The sequence below is a fragment of the Anopheles merus genome, chromosome 3R, assembly GCF_017562075.2.
Source record: "Anopheles merus strain MAF chromosome 3R, AmerM5.1, whole genome shotgun sequence".
NCBI lineage: Eukaryota > Metazoa > Arthropoda > Insecta > Diptera > Culicidae > Anopheles > Anopheles merus.
In genome coordinates, this window is record NC_054084.1 from 19,414,554 (window position 1) to 19,432,857 (window position 18,304).

Genomic DNA, 18,304 nt, shown 5'->3' on the forward strand with positions numbered 1-18,304 from the left:
ATATGACAGCTAGGAATAATTGACTTTAAATCTTAATATATTGTAACATACGAGCGCATTATCATGACATTTTGCAAAAAGATCAACAAAATGTTTAATAACTTTGTAATGTATGCGGTTATGGCAAATTTTAGTTTTTTCTCCTTTTTATAGAATAATTTATTGATACCCATGAATGGTCAACAAATCGAGAATATAAATGCAAAATAACAATTCCTTCGATCACTATATTACAACCACATATACTTTAGTTAGAATGTGAGCTTTCAAACCACATTTAATATACAGCAGATATTGATGAAAATAGTATCTATATTTCCATATACGTTGTTTACATGATCGCTTTTCAATGAAGCATTCTGCTGGAATAAAATCTATACATAACATCAAACTGTTCTTTTCGCGATGAAATGATTTGAATAAAGCAAAACAATGAATATACAACAATAAAACAAGCATAATTGTATTAAAAATCATTAATACTTGCAACTAACCAAACATGTAAGGATTTCATAAACCGAAGCTTATTAAATGTAATGGTTTGCTTCCAACTGAACATTTTGAAGAAGTATTCAATATTAGTTTTAAAAAATCATTAAGCGTTGCGTAATTTATGGATGATGCCTCGATAACAATCTGTTTCGTTTATTTTACATTTCTTGTGTAGCCATTACTCCTTGAAACAGTTAAGTTCGCTCCTTTCGATTAAAAGTTGCATCGCTGTTATTAAATGATTAATTATTCAATTATTTAATAGACCAAACATAATGATCACAAAGCAACCATCGTTAAACACACAATGTAACACCGGGTACCGCTAGTTTCTCAACCTCCGTGCCAGCCACTAAATCCTGCAGCGCCGGGCACCGTTGCCGTGTCGGATTGAATTATTTCTAATCAATGGTGCGACAGTAATTTAGATTGAATTAAATCGTTCATCTAGCATTAGCACCGCCGTTTCGATGCGGGCCCATCGTTAGAAAACGGTTCGCCAAGTCATACACACACACACACACACACGGTTGACATTAGCTGCGTACATCGACCCAATGGACGTGTAGTTGTTGTTGTTAGGTACCCTTTCGCCTTTAGCGTTGCGTTGGGGTGGATGTACAAAAAACGCACCTAACGCAGATGCATGTGCAAAAACCATGCCTCAACAGCCCATAACACGCCTCGTCGCTCACGCGTGCCCACCACCACGCAGCAGGATGGCGAGGGCAAAGGTGGTCTAATCAGTGACAGAATTAATGCCGCTTAATTTGCGCGACGGATACGCCGGACGACGGACTTCGCATCGACCGGGGGTGGAATGTAAACATTTTAATTAACTGCCCGCGGGCACGCAAACGTGGCAAACGCGAACGGTACAGCCTGTTGTATCGCCGGCCGGATCGACTGCTACTGCCGATCATTAGTTGCCCGAGGTGTCGGGCGGGGAAGATTTCACATCCCTTTGGGCATCCTTTTTTAAATGCACGTACAGCTCGTTACATTGATTGATCTCACGTGGAAAAGTGGAAAACGAGTCTTTTTGCTGGAAGGATCTTGCGAGCTGGTTTTAATGCCTCTCCCGGACTCCGTTTGCGTTCACAACAGTTCTCCCCAACCTGGAATCCAGTTTAACTTCAACAAATGCACACACGATACCACCGGCAACAGCAAGAGCTGTGGTTTCACACGCAATAAAACGGTGTACACATGTCACCGGCCAACACAGCCCACGCCGATGTGTAGCGCGGTGTTACACACCCGACGACCCGGGGTTACATTTTTTCGTGCTATCCTTCGATCTGTCACAAATCCACGCGGAACTCCGCTACGATATCGGGCTACGGGGGCCCCCGTAGGGAGGCTAACCACCAGACCACCTTTGCGCTGCTGTGAAGCGTGTGAATATCGCCTACGTAGAAGTGCGTATATGTGGTAGGCAGATTTCCAGTTTCCTGGGATACAAACCACATGCACCACCGCATAAGCCCCCCCACATAACACTTACAGTGACGATTTGGGAATCTTGATGAGATCGCCTTGCATTCCGGCCAGCGAGGACAACGGTTCCGCACTGATGGCCTGCCGCTTGATGCGCGTCTCGGTGACGGGCAGGACGCGCGTATTCTCCACACCCGGTGACCAGCTGTCGAACGTGTCCTCGGAGCAGCGCTTCTCGATCATCGCCTTCGTGATTGGCCGAACCTGAGATGTCACAGCAAAAGATGTCACTGATTGCTGCCCTATACCGGCGCAAGCACATCCTACCACCAACTACTACTTACCACCTGCCGGAACTTGTCAATCTCATTCTGCAGCTCGTCCAACCGATCGTCCTTGCTGAGCGACTCCTTCTGCACGAAGATCAGATTGTTCGACAGTCGGATCACCTTCTGATTTAACTCGCGCACCATCTGATCTTTCTCCTTCAGCTCCTGCTGCAGCTTCTGCAGCAGTTCGTCCACGTTCGCCGTACCACCACCGCCGCCGCCGTTCTCCTTGTTGTTGCCGTTCAGGTTAAAGTTGGGCGGCACGGATAGGTCGCTCTTGTTGCTCCGATAGTACTCCTGCAGCTTGCGATACTCGTTCTTCAGGTAGCGAATGCTGATGTCCCGATCACGCACATCCTTCTCCAGATCTACCAGCTTCTCGTTCTGTTCGCGCAGCGTTTCGTACACGGTGCGCAGCTCGCGGCGCAGCGCCACCACCGTATCCTCGATGGTTCGGTCGTACTTGCAGCCGGCGGCACTGAGTCCGAGCGTGCCACCGGCGGGCACTGGTCGACCCTCGGCACCGCTGCCATTGCCGGCGTTGCCATTTTTGCCATTGCTCTTGCCGCCCAAAATGCCTCCGTGTAGGGCCGACTTCATCGTCGGCGGCTTGGACGATGACATTTTTGATTGTCACCGGAATTCCAAGCGATATCTTCCGATTCCAGAGTTTCTGGAATGATGTCCAAAACAGGTGTACAAGAATGCGTTCACTTTGTCCTTGCGAACTCCAACCTCGCTACTCTGGGACCACTGGTATTATTCCCGACGAGTTCAAAGATGTTATACACCACACGCACACAAGCACTCACGTTTGGAGCGTAACCTTTGAATTCTTCTTTCAACACTCCTTAATAAACTGGACAAGAATTCCACGGCTGTCACAGAAATTCCCGATGAAGATGTTCCGTCGTCGAACCACACAAACACACGCGCACTTAGCTACTCAACCACGATCAGCACAGCGGTAACGATCGAGTGAGGTAAGGACATTTTGAACCTGGCTCACTCACATGCACCGACGACCTGGTCGCTGGTTTTGGAACCGTAATTGGTTTGCGGGCACTGAACACACGCGAGTCCCAGGGTTTCACTGAAGTGGTTGCTGTTGCAACATTATGCCCGGTGGCATTAAAAGATCGGGTTTAAGCAGCTTGTAAACACCTGGTTAAGTCACACACAGGCACACACTTGATGTTCGTCGTTTGATGACACTTTAATGGGCGAGCTCGATGTTTGTCTTTGTACGTTTCACACTTTACATCACACCGCGTAGTTGAGACTTGATGGAGAAATAGCTAAAGACATAACTGAGGTTAGATGTTGTCTTAAAGGTGACACGTTTTTTACATTCTCTATAGCTCCCTCTATCGTTGCCGACTTTGCTGTGGCGTTGTGGATCATTGAAGACTAATTTGTTGGTTAACTTTTCGCATTTTACGATCGAACCCTGGACTGTTGGTTTCTTTCATTCTCCGCTTTTCTGCCTTGTTATACGATGATAATTGACTAACAAATTGACTTCCGAAGGCTACTGTTTCGATAGTAACACGCCATTAAATGGCATGGAGAATTGTTTCCAATTCGAAGCTGGTTTTATTTCCCTCTTCAGCTTCACCACTCGATCAAACCCCTGTTCCTGTTTTACACGCTACTTATTCGTGTTAATCGTTTGAAGTAGTACACACACGCAACACGCACCGTTTGAATCACTCTAGTGTGAATTTTCACCGCCGGAAAATGCTAATAAAATGGCCGCTTTGCCAGCCGCTCGAAAAAATCACTTTCCGTTTCGATGAAAACCGTGCCATGGCAAGGCACGTTTATGGTCCGGTTTTCTAGTAGGTGCCTATCTGTTCCCTTCCCAGAGTAAGGTAAGGTGGGTTCGATCGGTAGAGTTCGTTAAATTTTAATGATCACACACAAAACTCTAGGAACGATCGCTGAACGCTTCCACGTTTGTGTGGAGTTGCTCGACAAGGTCCTCTGGTTGGACGGAGTTTTTATGAAGTAGTTTGAATTGAGTGACTTTTGTAGTACATTAAGCAGAAATAAAAACTAGGCATTTTAATGGACCTTGAGGTCATTTAAAAATGGAAATTGGGTAAACAAGTAGTATAATCGAAGGAATTATACCAGAGATCAATACAGATATCAGTATCAAGCACAAAGATCCAATCAAACTGTCTTATCTTACGGGATTAAGGATTTTATTCCATAAAACTTTATCATAAAAAAGAAAACCGCAATAATTATCCAAGAAAATCAGTGTACTACAATAGCAAGATAACGATCCAGTACCGCACCTTGCTGCAAGTACGCGAAAATATCCGAAAGTAATTTAATGAATTACATGGTTCGTTTTGTTTTTCGCTTTCCAAAAAATAACAGGTTACCTTGCTCCTTTTTCTGCTACAACATACTTCACATTTTGCCCCCGAAAAACCGGGCAACACCGTTCTTCGGGCAACACATTGCTCACTCGGTAGGTGGTAAACGATGGCTCGTTAAGGATCTTAATTGAATTCAAACAATGGGCATCGGTATCTCCAGCCGTGTCCATGATGTATAGCTACAAACGTATGATCACGATCATTACAGCATACTATAATCACCATCTGCCCTTCCCCGTCCGAATAGCGGCGACACGGTGAGGCACTGCTCTACTAAAGCCTTTTTTTGTTGTTGTAGAAGCGGTTCGTCAGGAGAACACATCTTAATGAGGCAAACAAACAGTCAATTCGCACGTTTACGAACCGGCTACGGCAGAGACACCCAGTGGCGAATGTTTTGTGCTGCTCGAGAGTCCAATCCAGTTCAATTATAACCCTTAGGCCGAAATATCGTTCCCAGCAGCTTTAAGGCAGCACTGCGCAAAATAAACCCACGCCCGACGCGAAAGGCGGGTCTACTGGCTGCCGCACACACGATTTACTTTCGCTTCTCTCCTTTTCGGCTGTCAGGGCTTTGACACAAAGAAGGCATAAAAAATGATACTCCACAAATCAATCGCTCCACGGCGGCACGGTGTGGACCTCGTGCAAGAAAAGTAATATTAATAACGCCAAAGTAGTGGGAATGATTTTTTGCTTTTCTTCTTGTTGTTTGCTCAGGTTTTTGTACGTTTTAAGCGCGCAACCTACCCCAAAAAGGACCTTCAGGTGCTCTTCAACTTTGCTGGTTTTGCTGGTTCAAACATCACACCACCGTTTTGGGCACGAGTGCACGAAGTACTAAATTGGCAACCGATCTCGCCAAGTCCCGCGGGTGGGTTGTAATAAATTTGCATCTTATTTGGTACGATTTCGAGCTAGAAACCAATCCCGGACAACGAGACAATGCTTCGAGCGGATCAATTTTTCGTCCAACTTTACGATAATTAACCTCAGGCGGTGGTCGTTCAATAATCCTATTAAATTTCAGAGCCCCGAGAGAAAGGATCGATTGAGGTTTTGCTGTACCTTGCAGCTGCATACGGAGCGTCCAATTTCGAGTATGTTTGGATATGGATTGCCCGTTTTGGTGAGATGCTGCTCGAAACACAGGAGAGTAAAGTATGATTTTTAATGGAAAATGTGCTCTCATTTCTTCGAACGTGACGAGTTTTGTGATGGTATCAGACCAACTTGATTTGTTATTTCATTAGTCGTTTGCTAATTGAAACTTATCATTCGATTAGCAACCACACAGCCCCAGACGTCTAGACGTCCATGTCAACGTTCAATCTCTGCCTCGGAAACGCATGATTGACGGTTGGATCGCTCTCTCATGTTGTTTCAATTTTCTGCAGAGATTCGTGTGATTCAATCTACCTAATAAAAGTGCCCCATCGATGACGCGAGCAAATTATCGATCGTTCAACTGTCCACCCGGTGCTAGCGGGATGCGGAGTGCGCGTCAGGCCGAGATCGTGAGCCACAGACAGTTTTCCACGCCGCCGTACGTCAATCACCAATCGGTTGCTTGCAGTCAACAGCGGCGGAAGGCTCGAGGAGTGACAGGCATGCGTCAAAACTGCGAATAATAAATGCGTTCAGTCGATTCAGTCCTACAGTCGTTTCGATCGGAATCGAGTGCTGTGTAGAGGCTCTGCTGCTGCTGTTGGCGTCTACATGCCGTCGTTCGGCGATCTGCATATCAGACGGCAGCAGACAAGAGTGGCAAAGGGTTGTGTTGTGCCAATCAGGCGCAATGTCTTCATTGGCACACACAGTGCAAGCTCATTGTTTTGGACTGAACGATGAGGGGCTGGCTTTCATTTTGAAGTATTTTAATTTCCAATGACTGTCAATTAGGAGCATTTATGTTTTTACATCACTTTCACTTGGGTCTTTCTGTTTCTGAAAATAATTACCCCTGGTAATGGTCTCAAAAACAAAACAAAATTTAGTCACAGTTAAACATCGTCGTGGCTTTTGCATTTGTTTACATTATTTGTCGATATTTCAAACATCAACTATATTCTATTCTCCATTCTATATTCTATTTTATTCTATTCACAATTCCAAGAATATAAAATGTTCAATAGCAATTAATTACTTCTCAAACCCATCTTAAAACGTCACGAGCTAATTAAACTGTGCACACATTAAACTTCCAAACTATCGCGCAATGATACAAGCAATGTGCATTACAAATTCGCAGTTCCATCCCATCAGTACCGCGGTACGTTAAAGCGCATGCAAATTTTCGGCTGCTGATGGATAGCTCTAATTATAGGCGCGGACAGGGAACATTTTTCATTTCACCGTATGTCGGCTCCCGCTCACCTCTTTGACGTAATAAAGACTCCGAGAGAAAAAAAAAACAAACCCAAAAAACAAATTGCTACAATTTACTGCTTATCGCAATGCCGACCGCCGTACCGCGCGCCGCTGCGCTTTACTTCAGAGAGTTGCTCCAGAAAACGAGTCTTTCAATGAGTCCGCTCAATTACTAAGCCACACACCGAAAACGAGCGCGGGCAGCGAAATTAAATAAAACACGTTCTCCAGCGATGGTCGGAAACATAAATCATACCGGCTTGTCATCGGCTGTACCCGAATTAAGGTTGGCCCAAGTCAACAGGGTTGAGCGACCAGTGAAGGAATGCAAGGAAGCAGCAAAAAAACAGGAGGAAAATCTGCATCGCACCATTGGTGCACCGTTGAGTTAGTAAAATTTGTCGCATGTCAACGAACGCTGCCGTATTTTATGGGCTTCACATGGTGCACACATATACTGTGCAGATCTGCAAACCAAGATTGCATTTTCGATGCATCATCTTGCTGTACGGAGCCGGGGCCACACGTTTCCCGAATAAATTACACGACAAACAGCCGTCAGTAGAACGGTCGCTAGACGCACAGCCAAATTAAATTTAATCATCATCATCTGTTCAGCCTAATTTCTGTCCCTTTGCGCAGGCACACTTGCATCACGAAGAGAGATGTTCTTCTACATTTTATGTTATTAAAATACGCAAAACCACGACGAGGATTTTCTAACCAAGAATTCTACTCTAACCACAGCGTAGCAGCTCACCAACCGGTCGCATGTAAACAAATTGTTGTTTTAGCGTTTAAACCCCCGAAAGAACCAATTCTATCGGAAAAGGCGAAAAAAAAAACTGCGCTCAGTAAACAGCACAGCCGGCCACCAAACAGCGAAATTTCACTTTCGATCGCAAAACGAAAATAAACATCACATCTTGCCCGCTCGCCGGCATACGCACGCAAGCCAGCGGGGTTCGGGGTGCGCCAAAACACGCCGGCCGGTCTGTGCTTTTACCGCGAGTCGTGGGGCGAGTGGTTGGGTGATGAGATGTGCGGCATTAGATGCGTGTAAGATCTGCTCCCATCGCTACTAAAGGGCGGTAGCACTAGCGAATACTAAAGGTAGTCGCAAATTCAGGGCGGAAGGGCAGCTTCGTGCGGATTTATTTATATTCTCTTGTACGCGTCATGAAACGGGTTGAAAAATGCGTTCGCGTTGCGTGTGTGTTTTTTGGCTGCGGCACACACAGCTGGTTGGAAAGAGTGATGCCCATTTGGTGTCGTGATAGGTTTAGGTGGTTGATCTATCGGCGGGCAACACGGCAGCAGGTCGGTGGGTCGTGGATTTGGTGTTATGAAAACAGAGCTAGGCTAGACATTTGTTAGAGTGCGCCACGATCGTGGTGCCAGGAACGAGTAATGTTAAGTAGCCATAATTCATGTGAGATGATGATAAATGCTGATGATGATGGAAAAGGAACGGATACGGCAGAGCAAAAACGAGAGCAGTGATTAATTTAAACTATTTAAAATAGATTTATCAAGTTTTAAGCATTGAGCATAAGATCAATCGTAACTAATATAATAAGTATTAAATAGAACAAAATCAATTAGTAGCTCATAATGGTCGATTTTCACAAGGAAGAAAATTAGAAAGAAGTGAAAACATAATAAAATATATCGATAAAGCCTTTTTGAAGAAATAAAGAAGCCAAAGAGATTAAGAAAAAGTAATTGATGCATAGGTGCATAGGGTAAAATTAAAAAGAAAACGAGAATAAGCAACAAGATGGATAAAAAAGATCAAAACACCACATAAACGAGGATAATAAAAATTACGAGGAAAAATACCGAAGAAGAGAACAATAAATCAAACCTTACTGATCATTTTCCTTTTTCTTGACACGACAGGTTGCACTGTGTTTCCGTTGTAATTGATCACACCAAAAAAGCAACGGGTGGCAAGCCACCCGCAACCTTCAACTGACCAAATCCCGCGACCAGGAAAATCCCACAAAGAATGGCCCAAAAAAAAAACACCTCGCTCACCAGCTATCGCGTGTGTGTCCAAGCCGGCAATCATGCCACCGATCGGTAGCAAAATATGTCCATTTTTGCATCGATCGCTGTCCATCACCAATGTGTGCACAAAGTGAAGGGCGGCCACCACAGCACTTGAAACGGCCATTTTTGGCAACACTGACCGTTCACTGTCATGAACAGCAACACCACCACGGGGGTAACGGATGCGATGTCTGTGAGTACACTACACGGCATGCATTCCATTCCTTCTTTCGGCTGTCAAAAGACGGAAAATCTTTCCGTCCACGAAAGCTGGACCAAGCACGCACGCACCCCAACAGCACAACGCCGTCAATCAGTGCCGAGGGTGTGCGCATGCAAATTTATCCGACAGGTTGTTGGCTTCTGCAGCAGGACCGTCGCCGGATTATGGCTCGCCGGGGGCGGACATTCCTTCCCCCACGTCGGAAACGGCCGTAGTAACTTGTCGTAATGGAGGTGCAGGCACGCACCGCGGGTCACAAAGTGACTGATTATTTGTTTACGTTCAAGTTCCGTCAACTGCTATCATCATCACCATCATCCGAGGGCCAGAATAGAAGGGAACTCCAATAAAGACATGAACGAGAATGGCCACACAGCACGCTTTACAATGGAGACAAAAATTGAATCAACTGCACTGATGCTGGTGGCCTACCTTAACGTGCAGGAAGAAGTGGCACACACACGCAAGACGCGACAAGATAATTTGCAACGGTGCCGAGCAAACTGGAAAACCACGCATCCAAGCGACCGCGGGTGGCCTGCAAGACATAGCTGACAGACAGGACGAAGGAATTGGCGGTTACACCAGGCGCAGTTGATTGGAATTAAAATGTAGCTCTTAACTAAGTCAAAACCCTCCGCCAATTCGCACGTGAAAGGACCTCGGGCAGGGAGCAGCAGCTTCGTCGATAGCTTGTGCTTGTGTTGTTTTTTTCTTCTCTTCACTCTTTTCTCGCTGTTTTTTTTTTCTTCTATTTGCACTAAAGCTCGATTCGTTTTATGTCGTTTGATGTTTGTTCGCTATGTCTTTGAAAGAGTATGTGTGTGTTATACATTGCAAAGTGGTTTGTAGGTTTTTTTTCTAATCTCACAATAGTGTGTTGAAGGCTTCGTACAAGCCCCTCCTTCTCTCTTATTACCTCTCTTATTTGTTTTAGGTATAACGTGGGACCAACATGGTCGCAAGCTGAAGGTGCATAAATTAACTCGATCCGTTTTGCGAACTAATTTTTCTATGTCATTCATCCAGTTGTCGCGACGATGATTGAAGGGTTGGGTAAAGTTGCGCAATCATAAATGATTGAAAATGTGGCAGGGGAACTCAAAAGGAAATATTAATGTAAAGCTACACGCTTCGTTTAAAACTAAGCTCATTAATCATGTTTTAATTAACTGTAGCTTACATTTGTAGGGTTTATGATTATACAGCTTACAGGAATAGAATGCATTATGTACAGAGCTGTGACATTTGTACCTACAATCTTGGTGCAATAAAGAAGTGAACCAAAATCCCATCTTTGCAAACACGATGCTCCATAAACATATCATCCAACTCACCCTGCCCCCTCGCTTCCGCTTAAAACAGGTGCATCCGTTTGGCGATGAAATGTGTCGGTTGCCATAATTCTTCCCCAATAACGGGCACCTCATTATTTAAACGATTCTCCGGCGTTGGTGTGCGAATCGGTTGTGCCCGGGCAGAAATTGTAAATACAATACATTCTCGAGGTTTTGGCGGTGGATGTTTTTTTTCTTCTTCTTCTTGTGAGTCTTGCCAAAGTCTTGCGCACGCTATTTATGGATCAATTGGGAAAGTGAAACCTTTCCCTCCTCCTATCGGTGGTTTTCTATTTTTAAAGCATGCCGCATGGGCACAGCACGGCCCATCACGTGCATGGCATCCATTTGCGATGCACATTGTAAGTGATCGAGGGAGAGACGGGCAGTATCAAACATTGATTTATCGTTCGATTAAAACGTAAGGTAAGTGGTTTGCTTTTTTCGTCGACTTTTGCCTTCTTTACTTATTTTTTGAGTACAGAAATTTGTGTTCTCTTTTTAAGTAAGAGGAGGTCCATAATAAATGAGCAATGGAAAGAGTATTAATTCATGCCTCAAATTAAGTTCAAAATGCATCAACATTGTAACAGTGATTAAGATCGTTCAGATGTTAAGCAAGATGATGTTGCTTTATTTACATTTTCACTGAATAAACATGAATCACCGTTACTGTCCGGTAGAGGTGCACCAGAGCACCTTTATATACATCAACATATCACTCACTGCAAGAAATGTAAAAGCGTAAACAATTTGAGCGACAACTGCAGTAAAATTATACCGCCTATGCTTTGTTTGACAGCTTCTATGGGAGCTGTGGTTATTAAATACCGAAACGAAACTGTCATATCCACCCCGCGCTTCATTCATCACTGCTTCATCAAAGGACGAAAGCGCCAACAAAGTGAAATAGTGAAAGGTAGGTCCACCACCACCCATCATCACACGCAGGATGTGACGAAAACGGACCTGTTCTGCTAATGTCAATGTTTTATTACGGACCTGCTGCTCCCCCTTTGGGCCGGATACGGTTTTTTATACGGCATGCCATAAAAATGAGGTAATACTGTCGGAGGAGTTTTTTTTTATGCTGGTGCGTTTGCAACGCTTCCAAACGCTGCGTGACCCCACACGTGAGCCTAAATTATACCCCTTCGGCCGCGGTCGGAGTGAATCCGCTCGGTAAGCCGGTTATGGGTTTTCAATAATTTATTTAATTATTAAAGTTTTAGGGCTGTGGTGCTAAAACTGCCACTGGCTATGCCCGCACACTCGCAAAGCTCGCAAAGCAAAAGCTTTTCGTGCTGCTCGAGAAGTCGATCCGTTTGAAGGCTTATTTCTGCCATTATTATTACTCAATCGTGCAGAGTTGGAGGCTTGGATTCCTGGTCGTGAGTTCATCATCACGAAGCACGACGACTGTTGCAAATTGCTGTGTCGACAAATGAATTCGCTCCACGACACCTTTCCTTGAAGGGACGCGGTTTGAGTTGCTCTCGAGACATGGTTGCGTGCCGCCACGGACACCGGATCGGTGCAAATCCAATAATTTCTGTCACTGGCCCGAGTGCCGCAAGCAACACACAACAGTTACCGGTTTACACTGTCGGCAGCGAAGCCGGTAGACAGTGACACTTATCCCTTAAGTAATTGGGCTTCATTGAGTTATGAGTTGAAAATGGACTCTGCGGATGAACTCGTCAATATGGATTGATTTCTGCGGATTCTCTTCATGCAGCAAGACACACGATCGCGCCTAATGAGTTTTGATGAGGTATCTTATTGAGGAAGAAATGGGATTTTGAAGGGTTTAACGGCACTGTTTCCCATTTTCTTTTTATGCCTCATACATCCTCAAACAACAGTATTTTATACCTAACTTTGAAGAATCGGGAACAACAATCGCCTTCAAGATGATCTCCATCTATTCCACCGAAATCACGAAATTCCAAGTCTATCTTGATTGACCCATGACATGGACCTATTTGTTCGGAGTTATAAGCATTTCGTATGAGGCAACACAATAGCATAACTGCGATTGATCATCTCACAGCCATCAATCGATCTAACTGCCAAGACATTGATCACTGGTAGTAGCAATAGACATACCAACGGTTTTTGTTGTTGTTGTCTCCACTACCGCAGATGTCAATCTGTTCAGCGAAGCCAAAGCAGCCAATTGTGAAATCTAGCCGTCTACACAACCTTCTAGATCTCGTATCGCTCCAGCAACACCAACCTGACGGCTGAGTGTCATTAAATTGGCATCTACACAACACCGTACACCGCGCAACGAAAGGTGGATTAATATGTGCTGGGATCTCGTGTCTAAAACCTACCCCAACCGAGATGCTGACAATAACGATCATCATGTAGGGGCTGTTATTTCATAATTCAATCAAAAGCCGCATCTTGTCATACACTACACACCAGGGGCCGCCGTTCTCTCACGAAATGCATGAAGTCAACGCGGTGGTACCAATAAATCTTCCATAATGTTCACTTTGGTGACGCTTCATGCCGGGGAGAATGGGGCCATTAGATGCGTTTGCTGGCCCCCAAGGGCTTGGTGGAGTAAATTGTCGGTTGGGTCGGCAGGATTTATGTACGGACGGTTTAGCCTACAAAAAGAACCCCCGACCCGAGTTACCTTGCATTAATCTAATCTGTGCCGAGATTGTCCCGCCGATGTGTGTCTCCCAAGAGATCTACAATGCGCAGATCAAAAAACGATCACAGGTGTGTGTGTGTTAGGGGCTCTGCTAGTTCGCAAACCCTATTCTTTCTGTCTCTGGCTCCCAGAGCCTTGAGGCCGCTTAAGGTCAATCATGTCATGGGGCTTACCCCGCGAGACAACGAACTGTAACGCCGAAGAGCATCGAGCGACCCAGATTTTGCCATCCGGAGAGTGCGTGTCTCTCTCTTCTTTTCTGCGTAACATATCAAAGTCTGGATTGGAATCGGATTTCAAGCGGAAACAATTTAACGCAAAGAAATATCATTCCGAAATCGATACCCTTTCCGATCGCGATGGCTTTACCACGTTCGCTTTGCGGTCGAACGTTCAATATCACCGGATACGGTGGAATTTCGCGAAGGGTATCACATTTGCATTAATAAGACCGTTTGTGCAAAATAATAGCTTAGTTCGGGACATTTACTTTAGCTACAGTTCCTTTCATTTCCATGCTTAATATTCGATTTCACAATCGATATTCGCCGGACAAAAGGCAAACAATTTAACCTTAAAAGTCTATGACAATAAGTCATGGAGGGGAGTTTGCCGAAATCAATCGTTTAGCACGCAATAGTAGAGCCGAAAATGTGACTTCAAAGTGAGACGAATTGAAAGCTATCAATCTTGTAGCCGTTTAGTGCGAAACTTAATAACCTCCATTAATCAACTTTAAATAATGTTTACCTTAACATTGAGGTTTGTTTTCATTTTCTAAGCACCCGAACAAACCAGGCAAACCAGGTGTTAATTGATTTTGCTGTCCGATTTTTCAGTGCCATTAGATAGGGAGGCAAAAACAGAACCGAATCACAGCTGTTGGTGTGACGTACATCCGTTTCAATAGCTGCCTATTTTAATTGAATCATTACAACCATCAGAACATACGGATCTCACGATCTCACTATTGGAGACGAGCTGTCTGCCGTGGTTCGTGTGAGCATTTTTCGCACTTTGCTATTTTTTCTATCCACCGCGACAGTGAAGAGCGCAATGCGAAATACTAACATACACACCATCTGGGAGAAGGACATGTACGTAATGCAAAAGCTTTCGACTACCGCTGCCAAGTGTTGACAAGGGCGGCTGAGTTCAATCAAAAAACAACATTTGCACCGAAACACGCGTCGAGTTCTTCTTCGTCTCCAAACGCTAACACGTGAGTGCAGTGTAACGAAACACACTGTGCTCGTTTAATTATACAAGGCTTAACTTAAGCCTTTCAAGCGTCAAACACGTCTCACGTTTCAAAAGCATTGAAACAAGCAAAAAATGATATCCAATATTATATACCTGAGAGGTGAAAAAACTGAATTATAGATTTGATGTGATAACCGTTAGACATCTTACACCGTTCGTCAACTAGCCACACCTTTTCGGGGAGCGTAAGGTTTTGCGTTCGTTTTTCAATCTTAATCACCCAAACACATATAAATGTGATTCTGATTTTAGGTCAATCCATATCAAAACCAAACCTCTAACAGGCAGTCATCGGAAGAGAAACTCCAACTCGAAAACTCAACCTCCATTTACCTAGAACCGAAAGGTAGCTACAGCTCTCAAAACCTGATTATTTGAACATGTGGACCTATGGAGGCTTACGTTATCGGTGTTCGTAGATAAACGAGCGAGAATTTCATTTAGGAAAAAAAAATACAAACACTCATGTTGCACACTGCAGCTAGTTTTCGTCCAACTATGGTACGTTTGCTCACAAACTAGTCCACAACACGCCGGCATCGTTGCAGTCGCAACAGAAATGGCAAACCGAAATTGCGCGCATGCGCCCCTAGGAGTTCGCGGTGTTGGTTGGTTGATTGCGTTTTTGAACTTGTCCCAGGACAGATTTGCCTGCCGCCGCTACGCTCTCAGCGGCAATGTGTGTAAGAAAAATCTGTCCCAAAGCGAGTTCATTCAACTCGCGCCGCGCAGGTTGCGTGTTTTTTTTTTGCGTGACATGATCGGATCGGCCACGGTGACAACGACACGCCACGACGTACCACCGCCGTCGGTCAGTACCGCGGGACGGTGGTCTTGGTTTCAAAGCTGGTGCGGATTCGCGCGATCTCGAGTACGTGATGACAGAGGCGAACGAAGAAGCCATGTGTCAATGTACACTTTGTTGCATATCGTAATGCTGTCCACCGGTGGTTCCAAGGACAAAAATCATTAATTCTGGCTGTCATCAAAGCGTTGGAAGCCGTTCGGCGCAGGCACTTGAGCGACCAGCGTCGTCGTCAAGTGGCATGAAAGTCTTTACGATATTGCCTACTACTAATACACAGTCAACCAAAACCCACGGTTTTTCTAGTGTTTGTGTGCCTATTACTAGCTACCCCGTACCAGAAAACTGGCACAATGATGTCCATAAATTAAAACTGATCCACAACGTCATGCAAAACGGGTCCGATTTTCGGTCGTCGGACGTCAGCTTGAAAGGGAAACTACTGTTCGATGAAGGGAAGTTGACCGGTCCTGTCACACACTTGTCGTTCGCCGCACGTTCACGCGAGTGCATCAACTTGCAGTGCAGTTGCCAGCGTTGCACTTCCAAACTCACGCGCACACGCACGAACGCAGGACAAATACAAACACACACACACGCGCTTCAAACCAGGTGTCGATCGTCCATCGCGGGTTGTGTCGACCGATCGACGACAGCAACCTTGGCCTCAGCAGCAGCAGCAGCAGCAACAAGCACCCTTTGCGTACGCGCACTGGAGACTGGAGCAAACCCAGACGCAGGTGACTTTCAAGAGAAGCTCGCGTTGTTTACGCTATCTAGCACTACGAACTCGCAGGCAATTCTGTTTTGTTTTGGGAGTTTGAGCGGTACCACACTGGACACGTTCGCGCAACTAACACTCACTCTTCAGAGCCACACAACTACACCAGCCAGATGTCTTAATAAGGTGAACTTCCGCGTGTGAGCAACACACAGGTTTCCGTGGGTACGGGTCGACCGAAAGCACAGTCACCTTGATCTTGGAACGGTTTAGGTAGGCCGATGATGGTCAAAATTCAAGACAAAAAATAAGTACACAAACACAAACACACTCCAACGTCGCACGCGGTAGAAACAAGCTTCCTTAACCATCAACCCTGGTGTTGTGGCACAGGGTCGTAGACGCACGCACTGGACGCGCACAGCTCAGCTGTAAACGCACTTTACGAGATCTTACACAGTTTCTCACAAGCCGTCCACAAAAAGCAACACAGCAGCGTCAACTACGCTTGCACGCGCAAAACGGACGGGCAACTCCCGAAACCAAACACAAAAGACTGATCTCGAGACTCCGAATGACTGATGATCTCGGGAAAGCGCAACCGAAAAAACGTTCCGCGCTGTACGGTGTCTTGTTTTGCACTGATCACTCTCTTCCGCGCGCCACGACAGAGAACAGCTCGCGCGACTGCGGTGCGCGTCCGACGCGAGATAGGGTCGACAGGCACAGGCAGCGTGTCTGGGGTTTGAAAATTAAGAAGCGAAACAATCCTCTCACTTCACTCTGGCCACCGCGCAGCAGGCCCCTCTCCGTACCCTTTGCCTCCCGCCCGACCATACGCAGCGGTTCTTGATTTGGGGCGGACGAACGTGCAAAAAGACGCACGACGAAGTTCGTCAAGGACCTTTGCTGTGCGCACGGTGTACGTGGGGGCTCTGCTGTTTGTGTGTGCGTGCGGGTTTCAGAGACTCGCCAATAGGCTTCGTGGGAGCTTAGAGGCACAGCTCGTAGAGTGTCCGGTTCGGGGAAGGACGAAGGAAGCGAAAAACTTGAATTATGTCATACGGCAACAGGCAAAACCGGAGAGAGAAATACCCCCTTGGTGCACCCCTGCGCTTCGAGAGATGCCGAGAGATTGACCGAGAGACCCACCCTGAGGGGTGCTCGAATGGTCAAAGCAGCTGCTCGAATTTCACACTGACAGCGGCGTAGCGAAAGAGAGCTATCAAAACGAAAACATTGAGAGTGACAGCTCCAATGAAGAGATGATTACCACCGCGCACCGGGCGTGATCGGCATCGGGTCGGGGTGGGTGGGAGATGCGGTGCGAATTGATCGACACCGGTTTTAGTAGGGCTTGCCTGGTGGACAGGTCCATCAGAAGGCGAACAAGGGACAGTGGAAGAAACGTGATTGGCGTGGGGATGATAAGCCGGTCGCCAGCAGCAGCAGCAGCAGCAGCCATCGTTCAACTCTGCAAGTCACACATCAACTCATTGCTTCCCGATAACCATTATGGGGTGTGTAAATGGGATTGAAATTTAAGGGTTTTCACTGGCTGTTCTTCACGATTGAACCAACAGAGAAATGGGAATAAATGGAAAGAATTGAGTTGTGGAGTACATCAATAACTCAGACAAATCTAGCTATATCCGAACTCCACAGCATTTAACTGACTACCATCAATTAAAGAGCAGGCATCAGATCCCCCCTGGTGAATCCCGCGTGGCCCAGTTTCTGGCCAGCTTGCGGCAAAAGAAATGCGTCACTAGTTTACGCGCCTGAGACGCCTCTCACCGCCGTGTCAATTGATCCCGCCAATATAAATCTATTACCAATTTTATTGAAGATCGACACTACCAGCCAATGTCCCTGGGAAGTTCCAGCTACATTGGCGTTATTAACTGTGCGCAGTGTCTGCTGGAGTCATTTTCAATCATATTTTGCAACCTGCATGTGCCTTTCAATGCTAATAAAAACATCATTTTGAACGATCTTATTTCCCAGTGTAAATGATATGGGAGATACAAATTAAGCTGCGTCTAGCAGGAGTTAACGCATGACGGTACACACTACTACCGTTAGCTACGCATCGTAGTCACCGTAACCGGTAGCAAAACCGCCAAACAGGCTCAGGCCGTAAGCGATTAAACTTCACTTAAGTACGGCGAGCCTAACTAGCTACACGATCACGCAGCTAATTGA

General features: G+C 45.7%; 1 protein-coding gene across 5 annotated transcripts in view; it reads right to left on the minus strand.

Annotated features, from left to right (window-relative positions):
• The window catches only part of LOC121595242 (cGMP-dependent protein kinase, isozyme 2 forms cD4/T1/T3A/T3B), a 128,115-nt gene that overhangs the window by 54,433 nt on the left and 55,378 nt on the right, over positions 1-18,304 (minus strand). Inside the window, exons 1-3 of one of the 5 annotated variants that reach the window (XM_041919051.1) lie at positions 16,556-16,732; positions 2,277-3,559; positions 2,000-2,196 (exon numbers count right to left, since the gene is read on the minus strand). The exons of the other annotated variants lie outside the window; for them this stretch is intronic. Coding sequence (XP_041774985.1) covers positions 2,000-2,196; positions 2,277-2,885 — 806 coding nt within the window. The 5' untranslated portion in view covers positions 2,886-3,559; positions 16,556-16,732. Of the gene's footprint in view, positions 1-1,999; positions 2,197-2,276; positions 3,560-16,555; positions 16,733-18,304 lie in introns of those variants that run through there. 5 annotated transcript variants of the gene reach the window in all.